This window comes from Tympanuchus pallidicinctus, unplaced genomic scaffold (assembly GCF_026119805.1).
Source record: "Tympanuchus pallidicinctus isolate F22 unplaced genomic scaffold, pur_lepc_1.0 scaffold1, whole genome shotgun sequence".
In the NCBI taxonomy this organism is placed as follows: domain Eukaryota; kingdom Metazoa; phylum Chordata; class Aves; order Galliformes; family Phasianidae; genus Tympanuchus; species Tympanuchus pallidicinctus.
The window spans coordinates 5,790,755-5,803,558 of record NW_026294618.1 but is presented as its reverse complement, the minus strand read 5'-3'; the positions used below and the strand labels follow the sequence as shown (position 1 = coordinate 5,803,558).

Sequence of the window (12,804 nt, the reverse complement as noted above, 5' to 3'; positions counted from 1 at the left end):
AGCCTCATGCATCCCCACACATGAGCAGCCCTGCAGCCATATGCACCCCAATGCACAAGTGCCCTATTCACCCCCATGCACCCCTCTGCACAAGTGCCCCATACACCTCATGCAGCCCTATACAGGAGTGTCCCATTCACCCCATGCACAACTGTCTCATTGGCAACACTACAGCCCCCATACACCCCCATAAACAAGAGTCCCATACACCTCATGAACCCCTGTGCACCCCTATGTATGAGCATCCCATGCACCCTGTGCACCCTTATGCACAATATCCCACTCACAGCCCTGCATCCCCACGCGTTCCCACGCACACCCATACACGAGTATCCCACACACAGCCCTGTACCCCCAAACACCCTTATGCAAAGTGCCCCATTCACAATCCCACATCCTCACACCCCCTATGCAGTGTCCCATACAATGCCCTGCACCCCCAAACACCCCTATGCATAGTGTCCCATACACAGCCCCACACCCCTCTATACACAGCATCCCACTCAAAGCCCTGCACCCTCATGCACACCTATACACAAATATCCTATACACAGCCCTGCATCCCCACACACCCCTATGCAGTGTCCCATACACAGCCCCACACCCCCCTATACACAGCAGCCCACTCAAAGCCCTGCACCCTCATGCATCACCCATACACAAATATCCTATACACAGCCCTGCACCCCTATGTACAGCATCCCATTCACAGCCCTGCACCCCCACGCACCCTATGCAACGTCCCATTCACAGCCCTGCACCCTCACGCACCCCCATACACAAACACCCCATACACCCCCCGTGCACCCCCATGTACCCATATGCAGTGTCCCATACACCCCAAACACAAACACCCCATACACCCCCCGTGCACCCCCACACACCGCAGAGTCCCGCACATCCCACGAACTCCACGCACCCCTATGCACGAGTGCCCCATACACCCCAAGAACCCCCACTCACCCCTACGTACGACCACGCCACACACCTCCCACATCCCTACGCACCACCGTCCTACCTCCATCCACCCCCCTCCGTACAGTGACCCATACCCAGCCCCGCACCCCCATACACTCCAACTCCCCCAGGTGCCCGCACCGCTCCGCCGCAGCCTCGCTCTTCTCTGCGGCTCCTTTCCGTTTCCGTCGGGTCGCTACCCAACCCCCTAACCGGCCCACAGCCGCTCCTCCCACTGCCCCGCTCCGCTCTGACCCCGGTCCCCCCCCGGGGTTTCGTTATCCGTTGCTCCGCGCCCGCTTATCGCTGCGGGAGCCGCGCTCGGCACTTTGCGTTTCTTTGCAATAGGTGTCGTTCTTTGGTTTGTTTGTTTTGTGGTTGTTTGGGGTTTTTTCTTTCTATTTCCTTTTCTCGTTTGGCGCAGGTTTTGGTGGCGCGCCCCCCCGTGCCGCCTTGCAGCGGAAGAGAGACTGCGTGCCTCAGTTTCCCCAATGAAGGGGGAGGGTTGGAGGGAAAGCGAAGCCGCGCCCATCCCTGCAGCGTCGGGGAGACGGCGGATACGGGGAGGAGGGGGGACCTGGGGGGGGCCGGTTCCAGAAAGCTCCGGGCTGGGAGCTGGGCGGACCCGCGGCGGCGGGGCGGATAAAAGGGGGCGGGTGGGGGCGGGCGGCGGAGCTCCTGGGGCAGCCGGCACTGAGCGTAGGTATTTTTTTATCTTCCCTTCCCTTCCCTTCCCTTCCCTTCCCTTCCCTTCCCTTCCCTTCCCTTCCCTTCCCTTCCCTTCCCTTCCCTTCCCTTCCCTTCCCTTCCCTTCCCTTCCCTTCCCTTCCCTTCCCTTCCCTTCCCTTCCCTTCCCTTCCCTTCCCTTCCCTTCCCTTCCCTTCCCTTCCCTTCCCTTCCCTTCCCTTCCCTTCCCTTCCCTTCCCTTCCCTTCCCTTCCCTTCCCTTCCCTTCCCTTCCCTTCCCTTCCCTTCCCTTCCCTTCCCTTCCCTTCCCTTCCCTTCCCTTCCCTTCCCCGTTGGGGTTGCACAGCTGGCAGTCCATACAGACTCACTATGGGGGCAGAGCTATGCCCCCCCGGTTGCCCCCAGCACTTCTGTGCCATGGGATGTGATGCATCAGGCAGGAGTTTCCCACAATGCTGTGTGCTGGGCAGGATGGGAGGACATAATTATTTTTGTTTTTTTTGGGGGGGGGGAAAGGCAGCAGTTATTTTGGGGGAAGATCAGCATTAGGGGCAGGGAGGGCTTAGCAGGGTTTTTTGGGGGGGGGGCGAGAATAGGGGGGGGGGCAGCAGTATTTTTATGGGGGCAGCAATGGGGGCCATGCAGCAGGACCCACCAACGATGGTGCAGTGGGGCACAGGGCCAGGACCCCCCCCCCCCCCCAGGGAAAGGCTGAGCCGAGGGACAGAGCCCCGCTGCAGCTGACGATTGCACAACGTTTTATTTTTCGGGCATTTAGTAGCCACACGCTGCAGCTGAGCTATTGCACAACGCTCTTTCTTTTTATTTGGGGGACAGGATGGCGGGGGCAAATCGCGGGGCTTTGCCTCCCCCGATATCCTTCCCTCCCTCCCTTTCCCCCCCTCCCCCCCCCCCCCCCTCCCCCTCCGTGTGAACGCAGGCAGAAGAAAAAGAGGAGCAGAAAGTCCCGCTCGGTGCCTTGGCTGCATCGGAGTTTGGCACAGCCCTACCCGACGCTGTGCCCACGGCGGTGGCCCCGTGCCCACTGCTGACTCACAGCCCCGTGCCCGGATCCCAATCCATCTCACTGCCTTCACCCACGCAGGTCTGGGCGGCTCTGGGACGGGGACCATGGCGCTGCCGCTGCTCGCCCTGCTCAGCCTGGTGCTCGTCTGCCAAGGGGAGCAAAGCCTCATGCCCCCCAACGAGCTGAAACGTAAGTGGGGGGTTTTGGGGTGTAGGGGTGGGGGGAGATGCACGGAAAGGATGCTTGAACCCATTGCTTTTGGGGAGGGCGTTCACTGCTGGCAGCGGGGAGGGGTGAGTGCTGCGCCCATGGGGATGGGGCTCAGCATCCTCATGTGAATATGGGACAGGATCTGGATGCTTAAATGTGGCTGCTGGGTGGGGGTGAACCCATGGGTGACAGTGCCCAAATAATGTCTGCGGAGGGGAGGGGAATGCAGCCCCAGATGGGTTAAGATTTGGCTTTTAAGTAATTTTTTATTGAGTTTTGTGAACTTGACTTTTGTGAGCAAATGTTTGCATGCACTGGGGGAAATTCGACTCATCTTGGGAGCAGTGAGCTCACAGATACTCATCCTTCCATCCGTCCTCCATCCCATCCATCCATCCTCCCTCTCTCCCTCCCTTCCATCCTTCCTCCCATCCATCCTCTCTCCCTCCCTTCCATCCATCCCCCACCATCCACCCTCCCTGCAGAGCTCTCAGCAGCTGGCAGCAAGTACATTGACACTGAAGTGGAGAACGCCATCAATGGGGTGAAGCAGATGAAGACACTGATGGACAAAACCAGCAAGGAGCACCAGGCAATGCTGCACACGCTGGAAGAGACCAAGAGGAAGAAGGAGGTGAGTGAGGTGTGGAGGGCTGGGGGAGCAGGGTTGCAGGGAGCTGATCTGGGGGCTGGTGTGCTGTGCCATGCAGGAGGCAGTGAAGCTGGCCTTGGAGAAGGAGAAGCAGCTGGCAGAGAAGCAGGAGGTGTGCAACGAGACGATGCTGTCACTGTGGGAGGAGTGCAAGCCCTGCCTCAAGCACACCTGCATGCGTGTCTACTCTAAGATATGCCACAGTGGCTCGGGGCTGGTGGGCCGCCAGGTGAGCTGGGCTGGAGGCGTCATAGGGGTGGTGGGGCTTTTGGGGTTCCGTGCTGACCCCAATCCCACCACAGCTGGAGGAATTCCTCAACCGCTCCTCGCCCTTCTCCATCTGGGTGAACGGCGAGCGCATCGACGAGCTGCTGGATCGGGAGCAGCGGCAGGAGCGGCGCTTCGAGGACCTGGAGGAGCGTTTCGGGTTGATGGAGGACGGCGTGGAGGACATCTTCCAGGACAGCACCCAGCTCTACGGGCCCGCCTTCCCCTTCTTCCGAACGCCGCCCTTCGGTGGTTTCCGTGAGGCTTTCGTCCCACCCGTGCAACGTGTCCACCTGGTGCCACGCAGGAGGCTGTCCCGAGAGCTGCACCCCTTCTTTCAGCACCCGGTGCACGGCTTCCACCGCCTCTTCCAGCCGCTCTTTGAGATGACGCAGCGCATGCTGGATGGGGGGCACGGCGCCTGGGAGCACCCGCTGGGAGGCTGGGCGTCAGGTAGGAGCGCTGCACCGCCGCACTTCCCCCTCCTTGTCAGCGTGGAGGATGAGCTCAACCCTAATATGAGACAGCGGAGAATCCACATGGAAACCTGGGAGCCTTAGGCTCTGCCGTTAGCAGAACTGGGATGGGTTTTGGGGTGGTTTTCGCCTATAGTTGCACCTTAGGGGGGGGCTAGATGCCAGAGGGATGAGTTGGTGTTGGGTTTGGATGTGCTCATGAGGGGCCGGCCCCATGTTGTCACCATCCCTGCGTTGTCACCTCCGTCACTGTCTGCTGGGTCAGAGCCATGGCTCCACGCAGGGCAGCTGGGAACAGTGCTGATTGCAAAACAGAGGTTGGCACAGAGTATTCTGGTCCGGAAAATGTCTCGTTCGGAGCCAGGAAATGTTTTTCGGTGAAGTCAAACTTGCCTGGAAAAAGTGCTTGAATGGTTCATGAAAGCCCTGCGGTGCAGTCTGGGCTTGTTGGACCAAGGCCTGGAATGGGGGATGTCCCCCATCCGTGTCCCCCATCTGTCTGTTGGCCCCATCTTCCCATGGTTGCCCAATCCTTTGGTCCCCCATCCATTCATGGTCTCCCACCATGGTTCTCCCTCCATCCATTGTTCCCCTATCCATTGTTCCCATCCATCCACGATCCCCTATCCATGCATTGGTCTCCTATCCGTTGTTCCCCTCCGTCCATGGTCTCCTATCCATCCATTGGTCCCTTATCCATGGTCCCCCCTCCATCCTTTGGTCCCCCATCCATTCATGGTCTCCCACCATGGTCCTCCCTCCATCCATTGTTCCCCTATCCATTGTTCCCATCCATCCACGATCCCCCATCCATGCATTGGTCTCCTATCCGTTGTTCCCCTCCGTCCATGGTCTCTTATCCATCCATTGGTCCCTTATCCATGGTCCCCCCTCCATCCTTTGGTCCCCCATCCATTCATGGTCTCCCACCATGGTCCTCCCTCCATCCATTGTTCCCCTATCCATTGTTCCCATCCATCCACGATCCCCCATCCATGCATTGGTCTCCTATCCGTTGTTCCCCTCCGTCCATGGTCTCCTATCCATCCATTGGTCCCTTATCCATGGTCCCCCATCCATCCATTGGTCTCCCATCCATTGTCCCCATCCAACCATGATTCCCCATCCATCCATCAGTCCACCATCCGTGTCTCCATATCTCTGCTGGGGTGATCATGGCTGGCCAACGTTCCCTTTGCTGTGGCCACATTTTGGGCAGTCCCAAGTGTGGGGAGCTCCCTAATGCATTTCTCTCTGCAGAACCCCGTAACTTCAGCACCGATCGCATGGTGTGCCGTGAGATCCGGCGCAACTCAGCTGGCTGCCTGCGGATGCGGGACGAGTGCGAGAAGTGCCGGGAGATCCTGGCTGTGGGTGGGTAGGGGGGCAAGATGGGGGCTGTGCCTGGCTGAGGAGGTGCAGGGTGAGGTGGGGAGGGGGCTATGAAAGGATGCGGGGCATGGGGATGAGGTACAGGGGGATGGGATGCAGGGAGTGGGGATGCAAGGGGATAGAAGGGATGGGGACGCAGGGAGTGGGATGTGGAGGATGTAAAGGATGGGGATGCAGGTGATGGAGACACAGAGGATGCAGGGGGTGGGGATGTAGGAGAATGATACGCAGAGGATACGAGGGGTAGGGATGCAGTGGATGGGGCTACAGGAGATGGAGAAGAGGGATGCAGGAGATGGAGGTGCAGGGGGTGCAACGGACGGGGATTTAGAGGATGGAGGTGCGGGGGATGTAGAGAATGCAGGGGATGGGAATGCATGGGATAGATGGGGGTGCAGGGGATGCAGGGGATGGGGACGCTGTAGTGCTCCCTGACCTCCATCCATGCCCTGCAGACTGCTCGCAGACAGACCCGGTGCAGAGCCAGCTGCGGGAGCAGTTTGAGGATGCCCTGCGCCTGGCTGAGCGCTTCACCCGCCGCTACGATGACCTCCTGAGCGCCTTCCAGGCTGAGATGCTCAACACCAGCAGCCTCCTGGACCAGCTCAACCGCCAGTTCGGTTGGGTCTCACGCCTGAGAAACCTCACGCAGGGCACTGATGGGTTCCTGCAGGTCACCACGGTGCGTCCCTATTGTCCCCAGGGCTCTGCCAAAGGCTCTGGGCCCCCCCTCCGTGGGTGAGGGAAAGTGGGTCAGGGGGAGAAAGAAGCGATTGTCTGGTCCCCTCTGCACAATAGAGGCCGTGGGGCTGGATGCCAGAGCTGGGGAGGCAGCGTGGGGGTGCGATGGGGACTCAGCCTTCTCTCTGGGCCCCTTTTCCTGCAGGTGTTCTCCAAAACTCCCAACCTCGAGGACCCGTCAGCCCCTGCAGACACGCAGGTGACTGTGCAGCTCTTTGATTCAGAGCCACTGTCGCTCACTGTGCCTGGGGACATCTCCTGGGATGATCCACGCTTCATGGAGATTGTGGCCGAGCAGGCACTGCAGCACTACAAGCAGAACAACACCATGTGAGTCGGGTCCCCGGGTCCCCTACTTCCCCATCCCCTGCATCCTCTAGGGCTGTATGCAGCATACTGGAGCTGCTCTGAAGCATTAAAACCCTCCAGCAGCCCAGGCTGAGGGTTCAGCCTGCTTAGGCTGGAAGCTGTTGTGCCTCACCCCCCTCCCTTCCTTCCTCTGGCAGAGAGTAGCTGTCCTTCCTGCTGCCCCATCCCCACATCAGTGGGTCAAAGGCCGTCACCACCGCTCCCGCTGCTGGGCCCTTCAGGGCCTGAACCAGACAATAAAGGTAGAGTGAACTTCCCCGTCGGCTGCGCTCTCCTCCCGTGCCTTCTTGGGCTGTGCCCCAGCACAAATAAACCTTGCGGAAAAAAAACAGCTGTGCAATGCTGGGATGAGTCGTCGGGTGTTGCGAAAGGGGAGAAAGCTGAAGGCTGCCATCACTGACACCTTCCTGTTCCTGGGGTGAGCAGCTGGCCTCCCCAGAGCCAGCACAGCAGGAGCAGAGCTGCTGCGGGGCCATGCATGGGCCCCCCCATGGCTCACTGCCTTCTCTTTCCCATGGCAGCTGGCTCAGCTGCAAAACGTGGCTGCTTGGGACTGACACACAGATGCTGCACACATCGGTGCTCTCATCCCACAGGGATGGGGGGAACACAGGGATGGGGGCACACAAGGAACACACCACCCTAAGGGCAAACCCCATCATCCAGCACCTTGCTGGACCCTCCCCTCTGCCAGGATACCACAGAGCAAATCATGGGCAGGAGCACTTTATTTGGCAGCAACACAGGTCGTGGATCAGTGGGGCCAGCCCCATTGCGAGCCTTCTGCCTACCAAGCTGGCCCTGTCCGTGCCAAGGAAAGGCAGGCATGCACAGCCCAGCAGTGTCCTCCCCACGCCTCCACACAGTGAGGCAGCAGAAAGGCTCCTCCTGGAAGGAGCACAAGTCCCACAGGTCACAGTGCTCAGCGTTCACTGTTGATGGCAGTGTTCTCTGCATGCAGCAATCCCTCCCGCTCGGCCTCGCTGCCATCAGCCCTGCTCTGGGCCAGGCGAGCGAACACAGGGCGGTGCAGCCCGTTGTAGAGGGCAGCACCCATCAGCAAGATGGCAAAACCCAAGATCTGCAGGCCGTGGAAAAGCTCCCAACCCACTGCCAGGCTGACAGCCCAGATGACGACGGTGCGGAGGCTGTCCAGCACCATGCGGGTGGTGGCACTGATCTCTTTGGTGACGCTGATGCCGGCGAAATTGAAGAAGGCGATGCTGCTGATGTTACCCAACAGGGCCAGGGCGATGAGGGGCTGCCGGCCGATCTGGCAGAAGGCATCGAGGGCATCCTCCAGCACCTGCCGGGGGTTCCCGCTGAAGCTGCCCGCTGGGATGTAGTACATAGGGACCAGCAGCAGGGCCAGGATGATGAAACCGAAAAAACCTAGGGAAAGAGGAAGGGACACACGAGACAGAAGCTGGCTTCAAGCACAGCCCAAAGCTACCCTTTCCCCCTGTGCCAACCATTCCTGCACTGTAACATCCAGCCCCCAAACCCCATCGGTGCTCCCTGCCCCCCCCACAAAGCAGCTCTCTCTGCACTGCAGCCCTTTGAGCAAAGCCTCTTCCCAAAAATGCCCTCAGCCAGGCCCCACGCAGCAGCAAACCTTCAGTGCCGACAGCCCGCAGCGGGTGCACGTCGTGTTTGTAGACAAACTTCTCCTCCAGCACCATCTGGATGGCAACGATCACCTGTGCCATGATGATAAGCAGGTCACCTGAGGGGGAAAAGAGGGAAAGGTCGAGCCCTGCACCCCTGGGCAGGCAGTGTGGCTGATCTGGAGCTGTGCACAGGGAGGTGGCCAGGGTTATTTCCCTGCAGCCACCCCGCAGGGTCACCACATACCGGTTATCACCTCGCTGAGCTTGTGCTTCTGGTCGTGGCTGCTGTGCAGGTCAGCCAGTCCCACCACCACCAGCCCTACGATGGTGACCAGGATGCCCAGCCACTGGCTCAGCTCCAGCTTGCGGCCCAAGAAGGCCACAGAGAGGAGCCCAGTGAAGATGATGACGGATCCTCGCAGCATCTGGAAGCTGGAGGCGCTGGTCATGTTCAGGGCTGCGTGGGGAGAAAGCACCCTTGAGCTGTGTGTGCCACCACTCCTCTGCTCAGGGGTCTGCACCCATCCCAAACACCACTGCAGGAGGCTCTGAGGTCTCAGAGAGGCAAAGCCTCTCCCCAGCACTCACCCACATACATGATGCTGGTCCCAGTCATGTCGCAGAGTGCAGGGGGCAGGAAAAGCAGCGGGCTGAAGGGCTGTGATGGCGCCATGCTGGGCTCCGGCCTCCGCCGGTCCCTCCATAGCAGCAGGTAGAACACAGCTAGGCAGGAGAACTCACCCAGGAACATGCCCACGGCCTGTGGGAGAGGTGGGTCAGGGTGGTCGGACCCAGTGGGATGCCCTACAGCACCAGGCTGGGGTCTCACCTGCAGGAAGGGGTGCTGGAAGCTGTGCTCTTCCGTCCCACCGCAGCCAGCAGCGCTGAAGTTGTCAGCCCACCTGTGAAGGAAAGGAGCAGGGTTAGGGCAGGAGATGGAGCGTAACCCAATGCACATCCAGCACTGGCTGTGCCCTCTGGAGTTGTGAGTGTAGAGTCGGACTTGCCAGATGCCACTGGGACAACCTAGAGAGCAGGGAGTGACCAAAGGCATTCCTGGCTCTAGCTTGCTGTTCCCAGTGATGCTTGGTGACAAAACCACAAGCAGCCCCTGATCTGGAGGAAAGCAGCGTGTGAGTCACAGCTCTGGGGTCAGGGTACAGCACCGCCTGTGTTTCCCAGATGCTGGGAAGAAACTGCACTGCTGGCCCTGCTCCCAGCCCTGAGTGACAGGTGAGGAAATGGACACCGCTGTGTCATGCACCATCGCTGTGTCACGCACCGCTGCAATCCACTGTCCCTGCTCCCATTTCTGGGAGAGGAAGGATCCAGCCATGCACTGAGCACAGCAGACTGTGGGGGGTGATCCTGATAACCTCCCTTTACTCATAGGTCACCAACTTTGGGGGCGATGGGCCAGATGGCCCCAAAAGGAGGCTGGATTGCAGGCTGTGAAGGCAGCAGCTCCCACTCAGCCACAGTGTTTGGGGGTACAGAGTACAACACCCCTCTTTTAGATCTTCCAAGCCAAAATATCGTCCATGCTGGACAGAATGGCACTGTCCCCATGGTACATCTCAGAGAGCCTATGCAGGGCTGTACCCCAATCTCTTGGTGACACCACACAAGAACAGAGTCCCCATAACACCCCAGCACAGCCCCCATGAGCAGGTGACGTGTGCCCAGCTCTGCTGTGTGCCGCAGAGCTGCTGAGCTCAGGGGAACAGGCAGCAGGAAGGCCCCAGGGGCTTTGCAGCCAGGCCAGCAAGATTTCAGTATGACTCATCCCCCTCTGACCGCTGCAGCCCCTCCGTGTGTGTTTCGCAAGAGCCTTGGACAGGCAGCTCACTGCTATCTTCTCCCTCTGTGTTAACACCATGCCTCAGTCTCCCCTCCTATGAACACGGTTTGCTGTGACTAAGGCCAAGCAGAGACTTAATGTCATCCCTGCAGAGCTGTGCTGAGCTGGACAGGCGGGTCCATCCTGCTTGGGCAGCTCTCAGCAGCACCCACTTCATCCTGCACACAGCTGGAGCTCCCTAGGGGGGACTCAATCACAGAATCACAGAACAGTCAGGGTTGGAAGGGACCTCAAGGATCATGAAGCTCCAACCCCCTGCCACACGCAGGGCCACCAACCTCCACATTTTGTACCAGCCCAGGCTGCCCAGGGCCCCATCCAACCTGGTCTTGAACACCTCCAGGGATGGACGGGGCATCACAGCCTCTCTGCACAGCTGTTCCAGCACCTCACCACTCTCTCTGTAAAGAACTTCCCCTGACATCCAATTTAAATCTTCCTTCCTTCAACTTCAAACCATTTCCCCTTGTCCTGCTGTTATTTACCCTTCCAAAGAGTTGACTCCCCTTCTGTTTGTACCCTTTAGGTACTGGAAGGCTGCAATGAGGTCACCCCACAGCCTTCTTTTTTCCAGACTGAACAAGCCCAGCTCCCTCAGCCTGTCTTTTTATGGGAGGTGCTCCAGAGCCCAATACAGCTCAGGATGAGCTGCAGCACAGAGCAGGTGCAGAGAAGCCGGGTTGCAGGATGCAAGCATCTGCAAAGGGGCCAAGCAATCCCCAAGCCCCACATTTCCCCTTTCCTCCCTCAGCAGCAGCAGCAGAGCTCCCAGCCCAGGCTTCACCCTCCCCTCCCCTCCGCGACTCTCGCACAGCGCTCTGCCCAGCTGGGGGTACAAAGCGAGGGACTGGGGAGGGCTGGAGGAAATACTCTAACAGCCGGGGGTGAAGGCAGGAAGCCCGGGCCTAGATGGACACTGGGGCCTGGGTCTGAGTCTGGGGTCTGGGACTGGGCCTGGGGCTGAAGTCTGGTATGGGGTCTGGGATCTGGGCCTGGGATATGGGACGTGGGCCTGGCCTTGGGCCTGGGGTCTCGGGACTGGGTCTGGGGTAGCCCCTCAATGCCCGGGCGGCAGGGAGGACTCACTTGGCCGCCAGCGTGTTGATGGAGCCGGTGAGCAGCATGAGGGCAGCCAGGCCCAGCTGGTACCGAGACCACGCCATGCTCCCGCCGCCGCCGCCGCCACCTCCCGCCCTGCACCGGGGCGGCCGAAGCCCCGCCTCCATTCACTTTAGCCACGCCCCCCGGCGCTTAGCCCCGCCCTCCAGCCACCTCCTCTCTCTCCCATTGGCCACGCTCTCACGCGGCCTCGATCGCGCCCCCTCCCTCTAACCACTCCCCTTCCCCTCTCCTCTGTGCGTGGCCACGCCCACTCCGCACTTGGCCACGCCCCTCGCTGCCCGCAGGCGGGTCGTGCGCTCCCAGCGGCGCCCCCATGGGAGGAGGAAACGTCTGCCTCCATGCTCGTGTCCCCACGCCCCTCTGTCCCCGTACCTCCGTGGTGTCCCGCTGTCTCCATGTCCCCATTGCCCCCTGCCCACGTACCCCAAAGTGGACCCCTTTACTTCTGTCCCCGTGTCCCCTTGTCTCCATGTCCCAATGTCCCCCAGTCCCCGGGTCCCCCAGTCCCCATATCCCCATGTCCCCGTACCGCCGTGGTGCTCCCTTGTCCCCATGTCCCCTTATGCTCCCGTCCTATATCCCCATGTCCCCGTATCCCCGTAGTGCTCCCCCGTCCCCTTATCCCCCCCTCCCCATATCCCCCCACTCTGTCCCCGTGTCCCCGCACTCTGCAGGCGCCACCAGATGGCGCTGCAGGATCGGTGCCACCCCGCCTCTCCCACTCGTGCCCCCACCTCGAGCGGGGCCGCATCCCCCCCCACCCCTCACTCTCTCGTGGTGGGGAACATCTCCCAACCCCCACCAACCCCTCGAGCTCTCGCTGTATCCCCCGGCCCCGCGTAGGCCCCTCGCCCGCCCCCCCCCCCCCCCCCATCCCCGGCAGCCGGAGACGAATTGTTTTTCCATCCGACGTCAGCCCCGGGGGCCGTGACCCCATGGGATGGGGGGAGATAAGAAGCGGAGGGCGGGGAAGAGGGGGGGGAGAGAGGGGGAAAGGAAAGAGAAATCCACGTGGTGTTAACCCTTCCTATGCTGGGAGCTGCAGGAAACACGCGTGGGCATCGCATCCAGTGGAGATGGAGCATCCCAAGGGGGGGTCCTCCAGAAATAGAGAGGGGGAGGGACGGCGGAGTGAGACCTCTGGGCCTCCACCCACCTGCCCTGCTGCGTTCTCCTTTTTTTTTGTGGCACCTCACTCACAGCCATTTCTCATCGTTGCTCATGGCAGACATGAAGGCAAACAGCCCCCAGCCCTCCCCTCTGCCTTTGCCCATGGAAAACGTCACTGCAGAGGATGGGGCATGCATTGCACATGCATGCACACACGTGCAGTGCACACAAGACATTGTACACACGTGTGCACACTGGGGTATGGGGCTGGCATCCATAGAGAGAACACCTGGGGAAAGACTACATCCCTGGGGGCAGGGGAAT

General features: G+C 60.4%; 3 protein-coding genes across 5 annotated transcripts in view; 1 reads left to right on the top strand and 2 right to left on the bottom strand.

The window, feature by feature from the left end:
* The window catches only part of LOC128084794 (uncharacterized), a 240,064-nt gene extending 238,596 nt beyond the window's left edge, over positions 1-1,468 (bottom strand). For both annotated transcript variants that reach the window (XR_008208681.1, XM_052691337.1), the window contains exon 1: positions 1,099-1,468. The gene's annotated coding sequence lies outside the window, so the exon portion shown is untranslated. The remainder of the gene's footprint in view (positions 1-1,098) is intronic.
* Positions 1,469-1,570: 102 nt separating this feature from the next.
* On the top strand, positions 1,571-7,033 carry CLU (clusterin). Of its 2 annotated transcripts, none has more exons than XM_052692919.1 (9): positions 1,571-1,656; positions 2,749-2,859; positions 3,366-3,514; positions 3,591-3,761; positions 3,835-4,252; positions 5,536-5,649; positions 6,123-6,349; positions 6,554-6,738; positions 6,915-7,033. In XM_052692919.1, the coding sequence occupies exons 2-9, from the start codon at positions 2,775-2,777 to the stop codon at positions 6,919-6,921; spliced, it is 1,356 nt and encodes a 451-aa protein (XP_052548879.1). In that variant the 5' UTR covers positions 1,571-1,656; positions 2,749-2,774; the 3' UTR covers positions 6,922-7,033. The 2 variants fall into 2 exon arrangements, with proteins under 2 accessions (XP_052548879.1, XP_052548888.1); XM_052692928.1 differs by having other exon boundaries at positions 1,642-1,660.
* A 454-nt stretch (positions 7,034-7,487) lies between these two features.
* SLC35F6 (solute carrier family 35 member F6) lies at positions 7,488-11,466 on the bottom strand. The gene is made up of 6 exons (XM_052693253.1): positions 11,335-11,466; positions 9,217-9,289; positions 8,976-9,147; positions 8,632-8,844; positions 8,393-8,503; positions 7,488-8,169 (listed from the first exon to the last, which is right to left on the bottom strand). The coding sequence occupies exons 1-6, from the start codon at positions 11,409-11,411 to the stop codon at positions 7,700-7,702; spliced, it is 1,116 nt and encodes a 371-aa protein (XP_052549213.1). The 5' UTR covers positions 11,412-11,466; the 3' UTR covers positions 7,488-7,699.
* Positions 11,467-12,804: the final 1,338 nt, after the last annotated feature.

Excerpts from the sequence above, each read along its gene's own strand:
- SLC35F6 (XM_052693253.1), bottom strand. The coding sequence starts at position 11,411 with ATGGCGTGGTCTCGGTACCAGCTGGGCCTGGCTGCCCTCATGCTGCTC. Across the intron at positions 9,148-9,216 it reads TCCAGCACCCCTTCCTGCAG|GCCGTGGGCATGTTCCTGGG; the intron begins GTGAGACCCCAG and ends CCTCTCCCACAG. Across the intron at positions 8,845-8,975 it reads GACCAGCATCATGTATGTGG|CCCTGAACATGACCAGCGCC; the intron begins GTGAGTGCTGGG and ends CTCCCCACGCAG.
- CLU (XM_052692919.1), top strand. The coding sequence starts at position 2,775 with ATGGCGCTGCCGCTGCTCGCCCTGCTCAGCCTGGTGCTCGTCTGCCAA. Across the intron at positions 3,515-3,590 it reads AGACCAAGAGGAAGAAGGAG|GAGGCAGTGAAGCTGGCCTT; the intron begins GTGAGTGAGGTG and ends TGTGCCATGCAG. Across the intron at positions 5,650-6,122 it reads CCGGGAGATCCTGGCTGTGG|ACTGCTCGCAGACAGACCCG; the intron begins GTGGGTAGGGGG and ends CATGCCCTGCAG.